This window comes from Phaseolus vulgaris, chromosome 7, assembly GCF_000499845.2.
Source record: "Phaseolus vulgaris cultivar G19833 chromosome 7, P. vulgaris v2.0, whole genome shotgun sequence".
Lineage (NCBI taxonomy): Eukaryota > Viridiplantae > Streptophyta > Magnoliopsida > Fabales > Fabaceae > Phaseolus > Phaseolus vulgaris.
In genome coordinates this window covers 29,406,111-29,430,105 of record NC_023753.2, presented here as the reverse complement: position 1 = coordinate 29,430,105, position 23,995 = coordinate 29,406,111, and the positions used below count along the sequence as shown (strand labels likewise).

The 23,995-nt window shown below is 35.2% G+C and overlaps 1 protein-coding gene across 1 annotated transcript; it reads right to left on the bottom strand.

Moving 5' to 3' along the window:
• Positions 1-4,737: 4,737 nt before the first annotated feature.
• LOC137829763 (protein SPIRRIG) lies at positions 4,738-23,603 on the bottom strand. The gene is made up of 19 exons (XM_068636664.1): positions 22,868-23,603; positions 21,657-21,726; positions 21,466-21,551; positions 20,424-20,559; positions 20,282-20,338; positions 19,845-20,021; positions 19,399-19,590; positions 19,203-19,268; positions 17,848-17,962; positions 16,525-17,693; positions 15,628-16,327; positions 15,455-15,557; positions 14,245-15,359; positions 12,497-14,147; positions 9,288-12,332; positions 8,283-8,591; positions 7,597-7,903; positions 7,348-7,494; positions 4,738-6,518 (listed from the first exon to the last, which is right to left on the bottom strand). Exons 1-19 carry the CDS (start codon positions 23,050-23,052, stop codon positions 5,340-5,342), a joined length of 10,809 nt encoding a protein of 3,602 aa, XP_068492765.1. The 5' UTR covers positions 23,053-23,603; the 3' UTR covers positions 4,738-5,339.
• Between the last annotated feature and the right edge of the window lie 392 nt (positions 23,604-23,995).

The window sequence follows — 23,995 nt, the reverse complement described above, 5'->3', positions numbered from 1 at the left end:
TATTTTTGAAATTTGGTTATGCTTTAAAAATTAAAAAATGAACTATGGGCAAAGTAGGAAAAATAAATGTTACGCGTCTTTCTCATCTCTTCTCTGAAGTTTCTTTGTTTATATGCAATGAACACATTCCAAGGAATCAGCTCATTTCTCCGCTCACAAATCTCTACCAATTTGTGGAAACAAACACAAATCCTCCCACAAATCTTTATTCGATAACAGTAAATAGATAGAAACAAACAAAACATTAAGAAAAGAAAATCTATCAAATATTTTAGATTCAAAGGAGTAGTCAACTCAACAACTACCTAAACTCTCTTCATCCATAGTTACACCGGTTCCTCACAAAGTGTGAACCAAATACCCTATAATTTATGCTTCTATAAGAGTTGCAAAATATATCATTAAAGAATACTAAGAAGGATTGATGAGAATATTAAGAGAGATTATACACAAGTATATCATTAAAGAATACTAACTCAAATCTCCTCAAGAACTTGGAACATTTCATTCATCAAACACTAAAATATAACATAGATATTTTTAAAACCAAATGTGAATGTTATCTTAACCTAAGATCCAACTTTGAAAGTAATGAGTGTGATATAATTCATCTATAGTTGGGATTAAAAAAACTATATTTAATTATAATGACATTCAATGCCTTATAATTTGTACAAATCCTCTTGTTTTCACTTTTCTTCTTAACCAGAAGAATAAGGGAAGAAAAGGGACTACTACTAGGAACATTGATACCTTCATTTAGTAGGTCTTAAATCACAATCTCAATTTGTAGTTTTTATTGTAAGGATACCTTAAGGGTCCCATTTTATCAGGTCCAACAAATGTATCAAAGGAATAAAGTGATTTTTTGAGATCTATTAGGAAGTAAATGAATAAGGATAGTAAAAACTTGCTTATAAGTTTGCAGCAAAATAACTCTTTCACGTCACACGTCACACGTCACATTCGAGATAAAATTCTAACCACTAATTATGTTATCTAACTTATCTCTAGTTACACATCTCCTACTTATTAATTTATAATCATGTCATATAATTTATCTCCATTTATACATTATACTCAATACTAAAATTATAATTATGTCATTTAATTTATATTTAGTCACAAGTTCTCTATATTAGATTTATATTTATAACATTTAATTTATTTTTAGTTGTGCACTCGTTCTCTTTATTAAATTTATATTTATGTAATTTAATTTACACTACAAGAAAATTATCAAATATAAACCAATTTTTAAAAACCAAAATAATTAGTTACAATAGTAACTAAATTAGATACCATTTTAAAAACTAAAAAATATGGTTTTTAAATTAGTTTCTATTATTGTTAAATAGTTTCTAAATTGGTATCTAATTAGCAATCAAGGTTTTAACTACAAATTATTTAGTTTCTAAATTTGGTAGCAAAACCTTGGTTGCTAATTAGATACCAATTTAGAAATTATTTAACAATAATATAAACTAATTTAGAAACCATTTTTTTTAGTTTCTAAAATGGTCTCGAATTTAGTTACTATTGCTACTAATTATTTTGGTCTCTAAATTTTCTTGTAGTGTTATCTCCAATTACACATTGATTCTTTTTATTAAATTTATATTTATGTTATTTAATTTATCTCCAATTACGTACTAGTTCTTTTTATTAAATTTATATTTATGTCATTTAATTTCTCTATAGTTAGATATTGGTCCTCCTTATTAAATTTATAATTATGTTATTTAATTTATCTCTAGTTACACATTGATCATTTTTATTAATTTATTTTTATTTATTTTTATTTATCTGTGAAATATATACCCATATCTAATTATTTATCTAAATTTATTATTTGGATTCTTATTTTTTTTATTTTGTACCATCCTTTTATAATTTGAAGAAACACACAAAGTAATAATAAAAGTAAATTTTTTTATTCAATGAACTTGAATAAAAAAAATTACCTATATCTTGTATTATTATTATTTTTATATATTTTTTTTATTTCTTTAGATGATGTGTGTATATCATTGATTAAAACAAATATGACATATCTTAATTGTAATCACTAGATAGTTGAAGATAATGCCATGAACTAGAATATTTATAGGTCAAACTTGAGACTATTTAATACCTGTCTAGCATTGTCAATGTTATGTAGTGAGTTGATATCTCTTTTGTGATATGATAAACATCAATATTATCAATATTCTCGAGAAAAATAATTATGGTTGTATCAATTTTTTAATCACTTATGAAGTAACTTTAGAAGTTTATTGTGCATCACCGGAAATACAATATGGATCCTTATGTTTCCAAATCTGAAACCCTCATTGTTGGTTTTGTACGTTAAATTTATTATTATTGATATTTAAAGCTTAAAAAAAATATTGACATAGCTTATGTTATGATTAATGTTCTTTATAAGAAAATCTTATTATATAAAAAAATTACTCATAATATCTAATTAAATAATAATTATTTATTATATATAATAGTCGATATTTTACACCTAGATTTTAGGAATAAGCTCAATATGAAATTTGAGACAATAAACAATCTTGACTGAAGGAAGTTATAAGCACTTTTGATGTGCAACAAAGACTTAAAAACATGTTATTGATGGACCCTAAAATCTCATTGTACTCAATCCTAAGATCACTCCAAAGCATTGTAAGACAAGTGGTATTGCTATAAGGGTTGAATCTCCTTATTTTCTACATTATCAAGAGGGTCAAGTAAGAGTCTCACAATATCATCCTTTTCTAAGTCCAACAAAAAGTCGTGTTTGATGGGGTCATTTATGACTTGGTGAAAATTTATCATTACATGTAAATCTTAGTCCATTTTTCCTTGTTATCATTTATGACATCTTTTTAACGTTGGAGGTCCTTGGTTTGAATTTGGAGAACTCATGTTGGATCTAGGCAAAAGTGGTGGTAAAGGGAAGGCTTGTGTTTGTGGCTTGTAATTTGGGAATGTAGTTACAAATATATATATTTTTGGTTTAGGAGTTATTTTTCACCATACAATTTTGGTAATGATATTGATTTGATCTTATAAGCTTATGAAATCACATCTTGACGGATATTTGGTTTCAACCCACAATGAAGCAATCCAAAAGAGTCTTAACAATCCCACCAAACACTCTACAATTTCTGTCAATTGAAACAATATAGTGTAAGAACATTCATACGGAGAGGGTTTGAATTCAAACTCGAGACCTCTAAGTAAAACACATCCATGTTAAAATGAAAAATTGTCCAACCTTAAAGAATATTAAAGAACATTTTTAATATCAAAATAATTGAGTTTCACATTTTATACCTAAATTGATTAATGTTGAACCATGTTATTATTGTTCCTCAAATTTGTGCTTAATGGATGCATTAATAATAGCTTCAATTATTTCAAACCATTTTAAATCATTTGTATTTCTAGCTTCCATAAGCTCCAAGATCCTTTTGACATTAGTAAAGAGTTTCTTCATGCATATATTCTCAGCAACGAAAGCACTAATTTATAATATGTATTAAAAGTCTCATATGGAATAAAATGAGAAAGTTGAGTAAAGAAAAAAAATCCATAAACACAAAGATTTTAAAAAAAATCATATTATCTCTTGTATGGACAACTTATACTTTTTTTTGATAAATCTCTTCTATCAATATTAATAGAAAAAAAAAATCAATTTTGTGAATGATAAGTCTGTATTAGTTATATGGATTTCATATAATGAAGTGTTGGCTACCTCTGGGATTTGTTGTATATAGAGTTATGAAAGCAACAATGAACAGAAAATTTTGGGAGAAAGAAATTAGGAATTTAATTTCGGTCGTAGCTCTTGTTTTTCCATTATCCATCTATATATTATTCTGCCTCCTACACGTAGTCATGCAACTTTGAATTTGTTATCTTGGTGTCGATGTTTCTCCTTTTTTTCCTGCTCTTATGGATTAATGTAATGTACCTATGCTGAGCTGTTATGTCTTTTGTCCTTCTGCACTCTTATAATTTTCATTCATTATAAAAGTATGTTCAATTAAATCTATACTGTTTTCCTTTCTTTTATGTTCGTCTTTTTTCTACTTTCATGAATAATCAAAATTCCGTGAGCAAAAAATTGTTAAGTATGTAGTCCATGTTTGAAGACATAGGGGGGCACACTAAGGGGATTTCTGGACTCTCCAGTTACAAAATAGTGAAAATTTCTGTCCATATTAAAAGTGATTCTAGTCTATGAATATATATATATATATATATATATATATATATATATATGTTGAATAGGTAAATTATTCACCCATATCTAGTCAAGTTACAAAGTAGTGTTAGAAATCTCAGCAGCAAACAAACTAATGTACGTGATATTTTCTTACATCAAACCTGAAATGAAAAAAAAAAATAACGTGTTCAATACCATGCTTTTTTCGCAATCAGATAAAGCTTGACTATATTTAACAACCATATTTTTATGGTAGTATAAGATGGTGTAATGTTAAGATAAGTAATAATTATAACTACCAAATGTTAACTGATGAAAACATATATTTTACAGTATTACAATGTATATTAACACGAAGGAGATCAGAGCAGCCACTGAGAAAGTACGCAACTGTTGAAATTATGAGTACGAACGCATTAGACTACAAACTATGGAGCTGCGAACATAAAAAGTGAGCCAACTAGCAAAGCAAATAATTAAATGGGAGGAAGATTCAGAAGAAAAAAAAGATGTACAAATGAAAGGCAATGATCTTAGTTTCCTCGTTTTCTTTCAGGGGCTCAATAAAAGAAATGCCCCAATGTCATCATGGAAAAAGAATTCCGGAGAAAGGATTGCACTCAACCCACAATCATACCTCACATTGGGCCTATAATTGCAATCGCAATTCATTTAACGACTAGCCATTTACTATACAACTTTATTACACACTACAATCACATATTTACATGAAAGAAAAAAGAGTAGACTTCTCTGGCAAAATCAAAAAATATTCTCCGCCAGTCATCCAAAATACAAGACCGCGGGCAACATTTGCTTTCTCTTCTTCCACCTACAATCCATCTTTCTTCACAGATGCATCACCCACCAAGTGAATACATTGTACTCTTACACGCATTATGTTTAGCCCTCTATACCCTGTGTTCTCACCTTTTCTTTTACAACCTTGTTAGCTCTGTTTGAATCTGGCCAGCATTCTTTTGCAATTCTCTCAAATTATGAAGATGAATCCATCTTTCAACAATTGAGATCCACTAAGAAGCAACGTTAGGATTCAACAATTAAAGGCTGGCCAAAAGCTGAAGTCGGCAGAATGAACCACCATTTACCAGTTTCACCCCCGATTAAATGACCCTCGTAGACTCTCTTCAGGCAACGTCCAGGAAAGCAAATGTCCACCTGAATCCCCGCTCAATAACTGTTTCAGGTCAGTTGTGAGGTGAAGGGCAGTAACAGGATGCTTATGGAACTTCAGTACTTTGCGTAAAATCAACTTGTATTCTGGTTCGGTTCCACCAAGATTTAACACTCCCGCCCCTCCAAAACCTGATTTGCTAAGTGAGCTATCTGGGTTGGAGCAGTGAACCATCTGCCACACCTTCACAGCTCCACTCTGATGACCTGTAGCATACCACTTTATGTCCAACCAATCAGAAAATGTACTGCTTGTCACTGAGAGAATGGAATCAGATGGCAGTTGTGACGTTTTGATTAGTGCCAGGCAATCCCCATTTATACTCCAAACAGCCAGAAGAATACCAGCTGCTGTAACAATCTCTCCCGTCAAATCATTCACAAAAATTGCTGAAACTGGTGCTGGAAATTCTGGGAGCTGCCGCACAAATGCCATGGAGCTGAGATCCCATATAATAACTGTGCAATCATCTGATCCACTCACAATAAGCATGTAAGGCTGGCTAACTTGAAGGCATGTAATTTTGGCTGTGTGACCACAAAGTGCCTTCTCCAACTTCAAGCGTCGAAGTGCACGGGGCCCAAACTTGCTAACTCTCCATACATTAACCAGTCCATCATCAGCACCAGTAACCAGAATTTGACCATCATGACTAGCACTAACACAGTGAATTTGATTACCTCCATGTAAATTTTCATGTGTTGAAAGAAGTTTATCTTGTTCATAGCTCATAAATCTCAAACTACGATCAGGAAAACCCCAAGCAACATATTTGGTATATGTTCTTGGTTTAAGCAGATTGTTAGTTCCAGCCATGAGAATTTTATCATGAAGAGTGACAATTTGTGTGATAGGTGAAGAGCTTTTGCGAATCTCATGTGCAGCAAGATGACTGGAATGTTTAAGGGGATGGGGAGGAAGTTTTCTGTCAGTTCGTCTTTTCACATGGGGCTTGAGGAACAATTGTTTAGGTGTCTGCCCAAAATGATTAATTTGGGCTAAAATGGATGCTTTCATAGCGGGATCTGTAACAGAGTCTATGTCTACACTTCCTTCATATGTATAATGATAGAATACATTAACTGATTCCTCAGCGGCCTGTCCATTGTAAAAGAAATTATATTATAAACAAAATAGAAAATGAAGGAGTATGTCTTTATATCACATTTGTTGAGAACATTTTTATTGACCCAATCATCAAGAGATGTCATGTCTCAGTTTAACCATTGTAATCTATTAACAAGTAATAAGACATTGGTGATCACTACAAAATCCTGGTTATCAAATAGAGTGTAAATGCAAAATATTGCACAAAATTAAATGCAGTAATTAATGCAACTCATTCTAATATAGAACATTAAGACAATCAACAGAATGGAGGCAAATAGGACATGGAATTATACAGAAGGTAGTGAACTACTAAAAAGAAAAGCATTATTTTCCCATAATTTCATAACGAAAAAAAATATAAAGACATCGTGGAATTCCATAATGGTCATGCTCTACAACTAACTACATCACGCCCTCCTAATACATAAATGCATGTCATTATTGGAGTATAGTTTTACTGCCATTTATTACTTTTCTTGTACAGCAGTAGTCAGATAGTTTAGAAGGTCTTTCATTGCTGACTTCTCTAACTAACCTAGAGTTTGAGTTTGATAACAGCTTTTAGAAGCTAGTGACTATATTCTTAGTAATGTATAAACCTACTTTAACTCAGAAACACTTGAGCAGTGAATTTATTTTTTACCAAACAGAAACTTCTCTCAAACTCTGAAATTTAATACATGTGAACAATTAAAGAAACTGACATTAGATTGTAGAGCTAAGCCTGTAACAATGTAATAACACGATTTAAAAATTATAAGAAATAATAGTCATAGAGGGACAAGAATACAGCAAACAAGACGATACACACACCCACCTTCCCTCTTTGCTTATATCCAAAAATGAGGTCCATCCAGTGATGCAAATTTTCTGAGACATAATCTGATTCAAGAGCTTCCCTATGCTTACTGATGAACTCTCGAGTGCTTCCTTTGGCCCATGGAGGTAGGATAACATCGCCAACCTGAAAAACACCATAATAATTAAATTTACTAGTCAGTTCACTTGCATATTTGATTCCTGGATAATTTAGAAATAGCAAAGTATATATTCATAATAGGATAACCTTCTCGCCAGACTGTTTCTCTCCCAAGTCAAGATCAAACCGATTTTCCAAGAACTCGGGCATGTAGAAAAATTCTGGAATCAATTCCTTCACATCAGATGTGTTTCCCTTCCCAGCAGCACTTAGCCAAGTATCCCTTATGCTATTGAAAAGGCGATCAGCATGGTCAAACTGACCACCCTGAAGTTTTTGATTCTCTGTACTAAATGGTGGCAAGCGAAGAAGATAGAATAGGACAATTCCAGCACTAGAATAATGAGATCCATAGTGAAACTTCGGGACCTCCGGATCATCCCAGCTCTCATATCTAAAAAAAAGTTTAGTTAATGGGTGTCAGTAGGAGAAAAAAACTGACCTCTGTGATCACATTCCATGGTCACAATTATCTTTGTACGATTTAATAATTATCATATATATTACTTTAGGGATAAGTGTATAAACTATAAATAAATTTCATGCAAATACAAATAATGTCTTGCGTATCCTTCCTGGTATTATAATTCTAGAGTAAGCCCGATATTTCTAATTCTTTTTGAATGGAATAAACTTGTCTGCGTGCTGCTGAAATCCCATAAAACATTTAGCAAATAATCCCCACGCTATGCATGACCACAACAACACAACATATATAACAAATGAAAAATTACAACATACAACAAAATCATAGAACATTAAAAAAGACCAACCTTTTTCTAAACTCATCTTCACCTTCAGGTGTCTGGCAACCCATTGGTTTATCAAGCCTGCGAAACGTTTTTGGATTGGACAAATCAAGATTTTCACTCTCATAATCTGCAAGTACCCATGGAAAAACTGGATATTGGGTGAGATCACTATATCCACGTCCTGCCAAGGTGTTTAGATGCATGAGGTACTGGAAATTACTTATTTCACCACTTTGCCACCTTTTAGAAAATGATTTTGCCATTATCTTGAAAAGACGGCCACCCTCGTTGCTTTCTTGTTTTGATGATCCTGAAATAGTTGTGTCCAACCTGATATACAAAGCAGACAAATTACATTAAAAAACATATGAAACAGGTTAAGAGATGCACCCACACACCAAAAGCGTGTGGTATGAGGACCAAATTAGAAAAAAAGCTAAAATGGTGCAACATTCCCTCCGTCTGTAGATATAAGGCATTGATAACTAATACACAGGTGTTAAGAAAGTTGGCTAATTTAATAACAATAAATTTATCTTTAATAGTAATATATTTCCAAACTACCCTTAAATAACTAATCTATGTAGGTAGATAGTAATAGTAGTGGAGTTTTACATTTTAAAACTAAATTTTGAGGAAGAAACAGTTCATAGCATTTATTATTTATCAACTAAAATAATCAAGGTTATTTTGGTCAAAATTTAAATAATGCAAGGTACAATAAAAGAAGAGTCTTACAGAAAGGGGATCAGGAAATTTCAAAAACTATGTCTCATAATTATGGACAGAGAGAGTATTAAACAGCTTAAAAAGAAAAGCACCAGAATGACTGTACATATTTTAATTCCTCGGTTTTTTATGCTACAACTCATCAATATTGTAGCACAAATGCTACGACAAAAAAAAAACTAGCAATAATTTCAAAAGATATGCTACTTGCAATTGCAAATACGTTATGAAAGACATAAAACTACACAAAAAATCCAGTACCAAGCAAATTATTAAAGCCAAGGAGATAATTCTTACATGCTATTCCGAGGAAGATTTAAGGCAACTAGATTTTTAAAAACTTCTTCTCTCTCTTTTTTGTGGAAAACCAAGAGATCATTACATCCATCCATGCTAAATATTTCAATAGCAACAGGACGAAGCTGGTAATCACGTTTCAAAATCTCATGAACACTGTCAAACTTCCACATGCGCCAAGGATGAGGTAAGTTTCCACTGGTATGTACTTTCTCCTTACCCCATGCACCACCACTATACGCCCATGCTCTTCCCCCAACCAATGATTTAACTGGTGTGTTCCATGACAAAGTTGATTTGGATTGAAAATCCACACTGCCAGAAAAATCTTTCTTGACACCCAAAGCCTGATCAATAACTGAGAGCTCATCTTCATATTCCTTCTCACAAAAGCAACCAGAATCATCAATATAGAAGTTTTCAATCACATACAAACAGAATTCACCTATCAGGAATATGCCATCATGTTTGTCAAGACCCATAACCCGTTCACAGTTGTATTTAAATCGGATTTTCTCAAATGGTTCCAGAAAAGGTCTGATTAAGTATTCACCATTGTCATGCAGTTCTTTATCAGATTTATCATCAGCAATCTTAACATCATCAATTCTCATTAAAGAGGATTGCCTTGGAGAACCCATATCAGATCTTCCTTCTATTGGGATAGATATTGCACTAGATTTAGCACCATGCTCAAGTGCAGAATGGAGGCTTGCTTCATTTATGCTGCTTGCCTTGTCATCATTCCACTCATTCTTATCATAAACAGAATCTTTCACACTATCCAACTTATCAAAGAAAGGTTCATCAAACTGCTCACATTCAGAACCATTATGTTTGCTATCATCAGTCAAAAGTTGAAAATAAGGTTTTGAGTCTGATGCATCATGACCATTTTCAATTTTTCCTTTAGAAAATTCAGCTTTCTCTAATTCAAACTGTCCATCGAGAATATTCTGTATGGTATCAATTTTAAGTTTGCAGCATTCAAGTTTTTTCCGCATTCGATAAGGACCTTCAATGGGACAAAGCTGGCATTCTGGCTCTTCTGTGAAAAAGGATTTACTTAGTGGGAAAATCCCACGTTCATGCACAAGTTGTTGTAGATGGCATTGCCACTCGCTCTCTGCATGCAGAATCCATCCATACTTATCTTGCCTAACAACTCTCAACTCTGTGGACATTGCATCACGAACTAAATCCAGTGCATATCTTTGCTCATTTACCTGCTCCCAGTGCCTTAAATCCAATTTTGCAGCTTCTCGAGACTTCCTTGCCATTTCTTTCTTACGACGACCTTCCATGCCTTTGATTTTCGCTCCTGGAATCTTTGCTGATCCTGCAATATGCTGCGCCCACATCATTCCAGCACACTGCTCCAATACCTTATTCACAACCTGTTCAACATTTTGATACCACTCAAAAAACTCAGATAAACTTCTAGTCAATAATTTATCAAAACCACCATGGAGCACATCAAGCTGCTGCCCTTGATTAGACCTATAAACAAGAAAGTCTTCTAATGCAGCTCTCCTATGTACCAGAAGATACTTGAACACATCAATGGAAATATTGAGTACATTTTGTCTTCTATCATGAAGAAGAGATATCAGATTCACACATAGACAGCGATTAATATCTGTATCATTGTTGCTGGGACAGAATATAATTCTTTTATGAGCAACCAACAACTGTAAGACTGTACCAATGTCAATTCCCGTTTCATCTTGAGAGGAAGTAGAGGACAATCTCTTTTTTGGTTCATTAAGCAAACCCAACCGTAGAAGAAGATCATCTTCCCCTATATTGACTAAGAATGATGGGAGAAAGCAATATAATATCATTCGATTAGTGTTTCTAAGAATTGAATGGACATAAGCCTCTAATTGCTTACTTCCTCTTGATATTGATAAAAGCCTTTTTTCAATAGGAGCAGCTTCTTCAATTCTACCATCTTTGTTTGCCAATTGCAGCATTGATAATAAGAACTCAAGAGTTTTCAGTACCCCTGAAGGCTGAGGAAAAGCACCCATGTATACCCGATCCACAATCATCCCGCACAAAGCATCCAAATTTGTGGACCAGCGAATCTTATCCAATTTTTCCTCATCTTCTTCATCATCACGTAGCAGTCGTCTTTCAAGGAAGTTTATAAACCTACTAAGGCATAGACCTTGGAAAACTAACACAGACTCACCATCAACATGCAGATGAACACTTTCCAAGATGTTCTCTATGAGCTGTGATGCTTTGATCTGTTCGGTCACAAAATCAGAAAGGACTTCTGCAATGAAATCTAACACAGCAGTAGCTCCAGCAGAACATGGACCACCACCATATCCAGAATCATCTGTGTCCAAAAGCAACTTCGACGTAACAGTAAAGTGAGCATTCGCAGAAGATGGCCCTTGAGAACTAGACTTTTGATTTGAAGATAAATCAAACTCTGTAGCAGACATGGAAGAGTCAAAAGAAGGAGTGGCAGTCAAGGGAGACTTAGCTTCATTATGGCTTGCACTTCCCAGCCAAGATGTCAATGCAACAACTGGTGCCGAAGAAGGGGTATGGGGAATTCTTGAACTGGACTTTTCCGAAAATACGGGAGAATCCAGCGCAACAAAAGAGGCTGAACTCTGGGAATCTGTTGGTTGGAGAATGTCCAAATTGCCTTTGATGCTGTGAAAGCTGAATTCGTGGGCACTGGAAGCAACAGAGGCTAGATCAGCATTATCACCATCCAAGCTCTGAACAGTTTGTATGTCTTCACGGACAGATTTATTTGACTCCAGCTCGGAGACAGGGATATTATTCTGTGATCTCTCACCAGCCATAGAGTTTGGTGGTGCAATCATATCATCAGAACTTGAACTTACCTGTCCTTGAGGAAAACTTCCAACACTGATGGAGGTTTTGATAGACTGGTCCTGATCCAGAGGCAAGCTAGAAAATGTATTTTGGGAACTGCATGTATCATCACAATCATTTAAGGTTTTCTCTTCTGTCACTGCCGAAAGTTCTTTGGCCATTTTAACAGCATGTGCAGCCCTGCAAAAGCAAAAGGTTTTGGTTCAATAACAACAACTCAATTCAATTGGACTGATGATCACCAGGTTAAGTAGTCAACATATGATTAAAGAGGAAACAAAAAATTGGAGAATACAAATTAATACAATAAAAATAAAGGATACAGAGGTTATCTCGTAACAAACCTCACACAAGAAAAATATAGATCTATGCAGCTTTCAAGAAATTCTGCACGTCTACAAACAGCAGTAAAAGGGGGACACATTTTAGCCAGATCAACCATAAATCTTAGAACGGCAGTTGCAGCAGCAGGGGCTGATGCCTCTCCACCCATAAGGCGAGCAGCATATGTCTTGTGCATCAGAGCTTCCCCCTGAAGCTCACCAGCCATGTCTGAATTTCCCTCTACAAGTTCAGCCACAAGGCTTGCACCAACCTGGGAAAGATTACCAGTTTGGTGGGCACGCATTGCTTGCATGCTTACTCTATCAAAAGTTGTTTTTGCCATGGCAATTACAGAATCCAACAACTCTACAAACTTCAGTTCTGTAAAACTTCCATCATTTGGCATAAGGGCATGAAAGTCCAGCATTCGGACCTCTGGTAACCTTGGGTAAACTGGTTTGCCAAATATCAAACAAAATAGAATATAGTAGATGTCTGGGGAATCATAGAAACTGGGTAGCACCCGAACTAAACCTTGATAACCTCCACCTGTGCGAAATTTAATTGCAAACGTTGGAGAGGAAGTAAGACACACACCAAGTAGAGTCATGACCCATCTCATACTTGTGGGATGAACAGCTTCATCAAGAAAATACGTAATTAACTTTGATGAAACAACTTTATGCCACAGCTCAAGCAACTCTTCTGATCTAATAGTGACCTGTAGATCAATAAACATCTCTAGCAACATATTTCTGACAATTACATGTTTACCCATTGATTCTCTCATAATTGGACGCTGTGGAACCAACCCGGGGGGATCAAACGTCATAATCACAAATCTAACCACATTTTCAAGCTCAGAAGATAGAAAACCATCCTCCAAAATGACCCCAAGCAGTACAACCAATTTTTCAAGGACGGGAACCTCAACATCACCCCTTTGCAACGTCACTAGTAAATGTTGAACAAGGTTAATTCGCCGCAAAATTGTAAGATTGTGATTTCTGTACCAATGCATGGACACTAAATTTTCAAGAAATCCAAGTAATGCAATTTGGATTGAAACTGAGGCAGTTACCCACAACGTCCAATCCAATAAAACATGTTCAACCATGTCTGCATTTGACAAGACAATGCAATTTGAAGTTTCAGCAGCAACATCAGTATTTTCCAGCTCTGAAATGTGACTAAATGAATCCTTTTGTGCAGAAAAATCATCCATGTCCCCTGGAGATCCAACTGAAGAATTCTCATCCGAAAACTTCGACAAAAAATTATCCTCGAGACCAGTTTCCAGCAGAGATGAAGCAGGAGACAGAATAGTCTGAATAGTCTCCAACTTTTTTGGTTCAGAAAAAGAAGCTTCACATGCAGCAATCTGAAAGAAGATCTCAAGAGATTGCATGTCAAATAATGACATTCTACGACGCAGAAAAAGGGTAAGCAGATGGTAGCCCCTATAAGTTTGCATGTCCTTAAGATTCTGAGTATTTTGATGAAGTGCACATGCAAGGAGAGTTAGGGCCATATGTAGCATATCCCTTGTTTCTGCTGCTTCAACAAGAGCAAGAACAAGTTCCATCCCACCAATAGGGCGGATTGTCTCTCCAATCACACCTTGCTTGCAAATATAAATATCTCCACAGAGACGTCCAAGGCGTGGAATACCTGCAATCCCCAAAATCAAAATAAGACTGAGATTGAAGAAACAAACAAAATAAGAGAATGAAACATAACAGGTAACTTTCTAAATTTAGTTACACACCTCCAATTGGAGAGGCCGCAGCAGACATAGGATCTACCAGATTCAGCATTGAAAAGCTACCCGATGATCGAATGAATTCCGTGGTAGTTCCATCAAATGCAAAAATAAGTTTCTTTCCAGAAAGCTGTAAAGAAAGGTTTCCAAGTCTCTCCAAATCCCAAACAATTCCACTCCCATCTGCTTTTAAATCTCCTTGCTTGCTGGTAGAATCCTGTCTCTGACCCCCATTGGCAGCCAAAGTCAAATCAGCATCTAAAGAATCTAATATGGCCATACTACCACCACCACAGGCCTGATTAGGTACAAATTGAAGAAGATCTGTGTCCTGGAAGAGTCCCCTGTATCCTCTACCAAGTATGTACATAAAACAAATACATCCTGGTGTAAGCACTTCCTCAAAAAGATAGCAAGAGCGTAGTTTCCATGTCAAGTCACTAACTCTAGCATTTCCAACTGATGTCCCAATAGTTACCTGCAATTGTTTACCAGGTGGGCATGGTGAATATCCTAATTTCCCAGTGTGTCTTAGCTTTCCATTAAGATAAACATACGCAAAACTAGCTTGGAACAGCCCAGCAAGAGCATTTGGTTTGCTGTGAATGACTGCAAGGTGATGCCACCTTCCTTCTTCAAGTTCTAAACCAGAAATTGATAAGAACGAAGAGTTGCTGGTTGCAAGGGTTAAAACACCATCCTCCTGGAGATATAGTTCTGCATAGGTTGCAGTATCATTGTTTGTAGCACCAACCGAAAAAAACCTTAAGATATGTCGTTCATGCAACCCACTTGAACCAGAGCGCTTCTTGGAAGAGGCAAATTTTGAAACGTCAGTGTCTTTTGATTGTGATTTTAAAAAATTACGAAACTGGAACCAACAAACAAACGAATAACCAGCAGCTGGGGGCCATGATCTTTCACCCAAGGAAACCTGAATGGCTGCATGCCCAATCTTGCTCATATCCATCTCCACAAATGGTGCCATAGAAATATTTTCTGAGGTCATGTCTTCCATCAGAATTAACTTTTCGATAATTTCAACAATTATATGACCTGAATTTTTCATCCTCATTTGCAGCACATATCTAATGAGCATACGGAGTTCAGAAGCAGATAGCCTAATCAATAGAAACATATTTTTATTAATATAAGTATAGTTGTAGATTAAAATGCCATAATTTTAGAACAACGGCAGTAAGAATATTCTCCATACCTGTAAGAACCAAGGACTTCCACAATTTTCAATGCATAAGTGAGTAAAGAAGACGAACCCAAAAGGAAAGGGTGGATTGTGTCCAGCAAAAGTTCCACACAGCCTATATATAACATAAATAATCAAGTTAGCATTAAGGAATAACAAATAACAACAAACAATATAGTACATACCTATAGATGTGAGGCTTTCCTGATTGAACGGACCAGCACGGGCCAACTTTTCAATCAGGTCTAGAAGTTTTAACTGCACCATCGGCGTAAGCAGCAATAATGAACGAATCAGAACTCTAACAGCACTGGCATTGTAAACCCGCTCTTTGTCAGGATTAACTGGACCTGATGGAGTCGATAAAAGATTATGAGATGACTCATTCTCAATTGCATTTGATTTTGTCAAACCCTCGGATGTTAAGAAAGGCGGAATAACAATTTCAAGGCCAAGTTCCAACATCAACTGGATGACTTGTTTTTCATGCTCAACACACAACAAGCCAGACTCACTAAGAAGATCAAAGAAAGTTTGTGATGATATAATTGTGTGTAACTTCATTCTATTAACAGCATTGTCGGATACTCCAGCAGTTACAACACGCAACAAATACGTAAACACCTTAATGTAAACATTCAATGAAGATTGATCCGAGTCCTCCCCGTCGCTTTGGAACCCATGGAGTGTTGTTAGTAAAAGGGAAAAACCAGTGGCTTCCCCAAAAACCTTCTGAGCAGAATTATTAACTCCCAGGATCCGCCATAGTGCTCCCATAGTGTCACACTTTGCATCAAGGGAAAGTCGGTATTGTGATCCTGAAGCACCGGTAACCATTCCACTTTTCAAAATTTCAATCAACACACCTAATTCATCAGGATGAGCCTGGAAAAAGTTACAATCGGATAGTCATCATGATGATTTAAAGTGAAACAACACTTAAGTAGTTTTGTAGACAGGATGCATCCGCACACATTCAAGAATTACTGTTTTCTGATTAATAAACAATCATTATGAGCCAATAACTGCACAAATCCAGTCCAAATTTAGAACAGAATTTATTTTAGAGAATATGAACAAACCTGAGATGTATCTTCAATTATAAGACATGACAATATCCTAAGGACCCCTGATCGATGTACATCAGACACCAGAAAAGGTAATATCACATTCACACCACTAGCTGAGCGGAATGAAGCTTGATTAGCCTCTGCTTTCTTCAATAAAGACACCATGCAGTCCCAGGCAATAGCAATTGTACCTTCTACATCAAAAATAGGAAACTTGCCAGAACCAGATTCCATAAGCTTGGGTGAAGTAATGATAACATCCTTATTGTCCATATGTTTCTTGAAATTGTTTGAGCTATTTTTCCTCTCCAACTGCTCTGCGTTAACAGTCTGTTGATCAGGAGCCAAAATCCTGTGTTGCTTCAGATCATCTAGCATAACTTCCAAAACACCAACTTCTCGCAAAACTTTCTTGTACTGTTGGTCAAAGGACAAGAGTTTTACAAAGAAAGAAAGAATTGTCTGCTTCAACGCTGAGGTTATTGGTTGCTGCAACAAACAGCAAAGTGAAAGTAGCTCTTGTTCAGGAACACAATTTACTACAGTCACAGCATACTCTAGAATTTTCAAGATTATCTCTTGCAAATGAGAAGGAAAACCGGCCATATTTAGGATTAAAAGTGGAACAGTTCGTAATTGCTGACACAAGCTATAGTTCTCTATGTGGCCTGAAAATAGTTTAAAAAGTCTATTTAATACTTCAGCCTGCAACTTCCAGCTATTAGCTTTGAGGAGAATATCTTGTAACATCTGGACTGCTTCAAGGTCTTTAATTTTATCATTTTCCTTCTCCCAAGGTTCATCACCGAGCCAATCAGAAGATAAGGTACGACTTTTGCTATGACCACCACCCTTGTTCTGAGTAGATTTAGAACCCTTACCTACATAAGCACGTGGAGACTCATTTGGTCCAGTTTGAGCTAGACTAACAAGGACATCTAGCAACCTAGACAATGTGGGCGAAAGATATTGACCGGAGGACTGTTCTTGTTCATTGGAATTTTGTTCTCTGCTATTTTGGGATCCATCTGAAGCAATATTTTGCTCATCAAATGTATCTGAATGAGCAGATTGAAAGCCCTGATTCTTTGTCATGTTGGACAGGGTTAGTGCAAATTGAACTAGGAATTGATATCCATGGCCGTTATGCATATCCTCTCGAAGTCTGACACTAGCAGCCTCTGCAGAACCAATATAACAAATCAGAACTACAAAACGTTGGCATCCTTTAAAAAATAACCGTAAAATAAATATATTTAACTACAGTTTAGCCAATGATATTGTTTGTGTATTTGAACACCATACGTTGCTCTTCTGATAAAATTAGAAAATTACCTGCTCTATATGACAACTCTACACACTTGAGTAACAAATCAACAATGCCTACTGTATATGCAGCATCTCCACAATCAGGATCAAAATCTTTCACAGCCAATAAAAGAACTTTTATCTGCATGGAGGAAAAGTAATCACAGGATTAATTTCAAAATCATATAATGAATACTATGAACAATATGGATCAACCTTAGTGCAATATTCTACAAAAATGAAACTGCATAAAAGCCACGTGCACTAACTTCATAATTGACAAGTCAGTTAAAGCATCATCCAATAGAGTCAGGGAACACAGAACTTTCAAATTTAAAACAATCAGACATGATTGTTTAATAATTTTATTTATTTTATTAAGATGTGATTTGAGCACACCAGAGTTATGAGTTCAATTACAACAATTTCTTTAACTATATGACAACTTTCAGAACAGTCTTTTGCTTGAACACAAGAAAAATTCAGTATTAATGTTTCATGACATTGTAATTATTATGTTAAGACTGCCAAGATTGCTAGATTTATGTAGAAATATCTAGTGTGGCCAGTTGATTGCTGGAGATATGTTTCTAAAAGTTCTAAACTGGTTAGATACATATTTTACGGCAAATGCAGAACTTAGTCAATGTAAGACCAATCCCATTGTATTTTTCTCTGAATAATCAAACTGGTCAAGAAACCAAATCAATCATTCAAGAACAGTATTGACTGTTACTATAAATCCAAGTACTCTATATTTGTTCATAATTTCTCCCCCAAGCTAAATTGTTAGTACCCTTGCATCATGTTTATAATTTTTTTTCCTCGCCCATCCCTTAAGCTTTGCAAGGAAGAGCCTAACATGACATGACCTTACAGATTTTTTTGCAGTTGATAACAAATCTTAATTTCTACTACAGAACACATTTTTCTCAAACCCGCAACATATTTTGCATGTATGTAATTAGTGCAAAAGATCATGTGATATAATGTTTTGTAAAGAGTAGAACATCTTATAGCATAGCAAACCAGTTTGCTCCTCCGGTTACATGAGATTGCAATAGACCAAAAGGAGATCCTTTTGTCACAACAATAAATCTTAAAACTACACCAACCCTCCCCTTCACCATTTACTAAAAGCAAAATAACAACAATAACAATAATAAATAATTTAAGCTTCTCCTCTTGGAAACATAACATAATAATGTATCATTGCAAATTACCCCACAGATGCTGTTGAACATTGACATATGACATCAAAGTGATAAAAAAATGAACAAAAACTGCATGGTATTAATATATAAACAAGAAATACAATATCAGTTCTAAGACAACTTCTTTGACATACAGAAGTATTTAGATTTGAAAGATAGATGACATACCAAATGATGCTTGCGGATGTATTTAGCCGTGCTTCCATAGTCATTTACCAAAAGAAGACCAAGTATCTAGAATTATGAGCAGAAAAAACATAAATATTCAATATTCAAGCATCAGAATAATAATATCAGCTCAAATTCGTTATCATATGCAATATTTATATCATTTTTTACTGCAGAAAAATGTACCACAGTTTACCTGCATAGCATGTCTGTGAAGTTGTATGCTGTGCAATGGAACAAGTCCTGCCTTATAACGAGAGAAAACAATCAAAGATCCCTTGGCAACCATTTGAAAAAGCAACTGAAGTGAATCATCTTCTATCAAACTCTGTGCTGCTGATGGATGACTTGCTAGAGCTTTCATGACATGCACAACACTTCCTTCTACCTGCATCAGCAAAATAGTTTAAAATGCAAATTAAGAAAATGCACAAAAGTGATTTTAGAATATCCCAGTTACTCATAACCAAGTCATTTTTTATGGTTTATGCTCTCAGGCTAAGGAAATATAGAGTTTACAAAACCACAAATAGAATAAACAGGAGGAACTCTTTAAAAATAAATGGTTTGTTTGTCCTACAATCATGTGCAAAAAAATAAAAATACATATTCAAGGAACGTATATCATGCAGAGAACAGAACCTCAAGTCGGCGGTTTTTCCCAACTTCATCAAAATCTTTTTGTAATATGAGGTTTTCTTCCCGATCGATAGCACTATTTGACCTTTGAATGGTTACATCAGGATCGAGAAGGGCATTCAGAGCTTGAATGAGACAGCAAAATATCCCAGAGTCAAGTAGAGATTGCTTGTCAATAGGCTACAAAAAAATTATATACATAAAAACTACTGCTTAAAGTTCATGAGACAATTTAGCAATATACAATTACACAAACACAATGGGTCTCAGTAACACCAAGATCAAGATCACCAGTATTGATTACACAAATATTTCAATCCAAACAAATAACAGATGGAAACACATACATATTTTTTTCTGTAAATAAATTAACACGTATTCATTCTATAGCTCCTAATAAAAACTGACTTGGCAAAAAAAAAACTTTTTTAGAAGCATACCCCAGAAACAAGGATTTCCACTGAAGTTAATAAATTTGCCCCTGGACTGATTCCATCCTGCATGGAAAGGAATCTCTGTAAATATTAAAAGCAAATAGAAAAGCAGGAAAAAGAAAGACATAAAGAAATGACTAAGAGAAACCTTTGTGACTTCTGAGAAAAACTTTAAAACTTGAGCAGCATCCAAAGATCTTGTTTTACTGCTGATTTTTAACTTCTCTATGTCCGTCACAAATGCTCTCCCCACAACAAATGAGAATATATGGGTTTCAACTAACCTGTTTCCCACCAACATTGCAAAAGCCGGTTAATAAACTCCAATCACCAAGATGAATTAACATATTTTAGCCTTTTTAAGAATGCCATATATATCTAACCAGGAATATGCAATCTATATTTTTCAAAATCTTCAGAATGAAAATGGGAAGATGTAAACCAACTCCCAAGTTCATTTTATGATAATGGTATCCAGACATATACTCGTGGCAGAAGTTGTTACAACTTTGGGAAAGGGCAGTTAGTTAAAACAGTCAGGATATTAATTAGTTAGTTAAGGGGCTAATGAGTTAAATAAATAAGAGGATGTAAGGAGAAAGGATTAACACTCGTTTGTAAATAGAGTATTAGCTCTTTGAGAAGGGGAAACCCTTAGAGGAGAGATTGCCCTTCTATTCATTGTTCTTTTAATCCTATAATGTAAAATCTTTCTTTTCTTTCTTGGTCCTAAATCGCTACTTTGTAACAGAATGAGACAAGTTCTCACCTTCAACCAAAGAACATCCATAATTTTAAAATAGATTTTAGTCTTCTGAAACACAAGGTGCATCAACTAGATATTTAAAGTTCACTTGATAACCAAGAACACTTCCACTTAAGTTACAAAAACCTTAAATATCACAATGTTCGCCCTCATATATTCATTCCAAAACACTAGAACATAACAGTTAAGCAGATGAGTAGCATTACTGCACCATAAACAACCAAAGCAAATACATGCAAAAGAATGTAAACACTTCTAACTGACGATGCATAGTAGGTTTAGGCTTATCATTCTACAAATCCAATAACCCTATTACTTGAGGAAAAAACATTTCCTCCTACAACCTAATCAAAACAATGATGTTCATATAGATTAAGTTATGGGTAGCAGTGCAATTAAGCTAAGGAAAAAAGTGTTTCATTACATTGTAACTAACTGAGCTACATTAGCATGCTGCTTCACTAATCTACAAAAGGCATCTATGCTCAAATTCAAGGCCGCTTCTTTTTCCTGCAAGGAAATGAGAAAGCATGAGCAACTCCTGATTTATCATCATCAACTACAACATGTCAAATTTGCATGAGACCGTCAAAAGAAATAAGCAATGACAAAAACCTTCTCAGAGCTGGATGACCGAAACTCTTCCCAGAATCTCTTGAAGTCCAATTCCAGTTCATGTTTGTCCCTGATTTAAATATATAAAAGGTCAAAATCTCGTCTAACATCTTAACGAGAGTGTGTCATAACAAAAAACAATCCATGAAAATCATTTCTAACCAATTATGAAACACATTAGAACTCGAAATTTGATGCATCAAATAAAAGTATTTTAATATACAGTACAATTAATACACTAATTCACCAAAACGTAATATAATGCAGGAAATGTGCTGAAATCTGTCAATGCTGCAATGTGGCAACAAAATCATGCATCAACTAACATGTCGAATGGATGTGTAAAACCAAAAACTAACATGTTTTCATCATTTTAAACAATTGGCTAGTCTTCCATCTTGCAACCAATAAATAAGAATGCTTTGGCAGCCGCAAATAACTAAATAAGCAGAAAAGCCAACATGCCCAAAAATCCAAACCCCCATTCCGAAATTAGGATACCCATGAATGACCTATCATGCAGTTAAGCTCCAATAACTAACAAATAAACCACTATTTGCACCATGCACCAGTTCAAAACTGGAACGTTAGTAGTGAAAAAAAGTCAACAAATGGAGCTAGTTGCAGACTCCCACACAGGGAAATAGATTTAGTAACCATGCGGACAAGTTAAAACTATCATAAAAAACGGCAATCTTGTGCAGCAACAAAAAATACAACTATCGCATGTAAATCAACTGCAAATTCTACAAGGAAATTGATAAGATACGGAAAACACAATTTTGAGCACCATACTTCAAGAACCAAGTTTTTTTCTGCCCAGCACTGTCCCTTTCATATACCAAAAACTGGCCTCAGAACAATCCTTAGCTCCTTACAACTTAGCATTGACAACCCACATAGACAGCACCTCAAAAAAAAAAAACAGCAAATAGAAAGTAATAGGATCTTACAACTGCACCGAACTCTACGATATGCCTTAACCATAATCTATTCCATCCTTCCACAGTTGAAAAGACAGAAACTACAACCACCTCTCTCTATCTTCCATTGTATATTTTAATCTCTGTTTGCGAGCAAATCAAAGCCAATGCAACACTCAAATCATCCCACTCGAACAACAATTTTTCATTGCTCAAACTTAACCACGTAACTAAGTGTACCATAAACCCAAAAAAGAAAATTAAAAAAAAAGATATAAATATAAGGACCTGGTAGGGGACGAAGAAGAAGAGGATTGCGAAGCTGAAAAGACATTGTTGTCGCGGGAAGAAGAGGGGGGAGGAGAAGCAGAAGGAGCAGCAGAGGATGGCGATTGAGTGAGGCCAACCTTCTCTTTGAAGTCCTTAAGCAATGTAACCCATTTCATCGTTTTCCCTTTCGATCCTTTAAACATATGAACACCTCTATCATCCGATGACCATTCACCAGATCCGCCAACTACCTACCACACCCTCCGATTTCCCTCCGAAAAGGGAAAAACCAAAACACCATTCAAACCAATCTCCCAAACCAAACAATCTCCGATTCCAGCAGCAGCAAATGCGCCCCTCCGTGCCGATCAAAAATGGCAGCAAGATCTACCAGATTGCGATTCCCAGGCTCTTCTTTCCGATTTGTCAATTCAGTTCTTCTCCGCGTTTCCTTTTCCTAATCTTTTTTTTATTTTTATTTTTTAACTCGGTTCGATCAATCTAATTTTTTCTAATTTTTCGGAAAATGTTTGGGTTGTTCGCAGCCCTAGAAAGCAGGGGGAGCTAACGAAAGATAAACAAAAAAGATGAGTAGTGTTGTTTCGGTAGAGAAACAAAAATAAATGCCAGTTTCTAAGTTTTTTCAAAATTAAAAATAAATAAAAATAAATAAATATTCGGAAATCGTTTCTCTCTCTGTGTCTGTGTAATTGTGTGTTCCTCTTTCGGACGGCCACTCGCACCGCGGTGTTGCATCAACAAATCGCGTTTCTCATATTAATATAATCAACTCTATCTCTTGAGTTTTGAGTTTTCGCGCACACACCTCCACCACGTCATCGTGGGGTCCACCAGTGAGAAGGGTCCACGTGGAATCCCGTGATTGAAGGACAATACGTGAAACCCTCGTCCCTCCCACTCTCTTTTCTTCTTCATGCAATACCCTTCGATTCAAATCACTGTAATCTTCTTTGCCACGTCACACATTTATTTATTTATTTATTTTGAAAACATTTTTGCATATTTCTTAATGGCAAAGACGCCAAGGTTTCTTAGCGTCGGAGAAATGGCAATGGAGTTGTTGCCCTATTTCATTTTTACTTTTTCACCTTACCAACCAAAATCAAACACTCTTCTTACATTATA

Bases quoted from the DNA above. Each gene is read 5' to 3' on its own strand.
- LOC137829763 (XM_068636664.1), bottom strand. From the start codon at position 23,052: ATGTTTAAAGGATCGAAAGGGAAAACGATGAAATGGGTTACATTGCTT. The intron at 19,269-19,398 runs GTAAACTGTGGT...TCATAATTCTAG, and splicing joins TTCACAGACATGCTATGCAG to ATACTTGGTCTTCTTTTGGT. The intron at 7,495-7,596 runs GTTATCCTATTA...GGTGTTTTTCAG, and splicing joins AGAAACAGTCTGGCGAGAAG to GTTGGCGATGTTATCCTACC.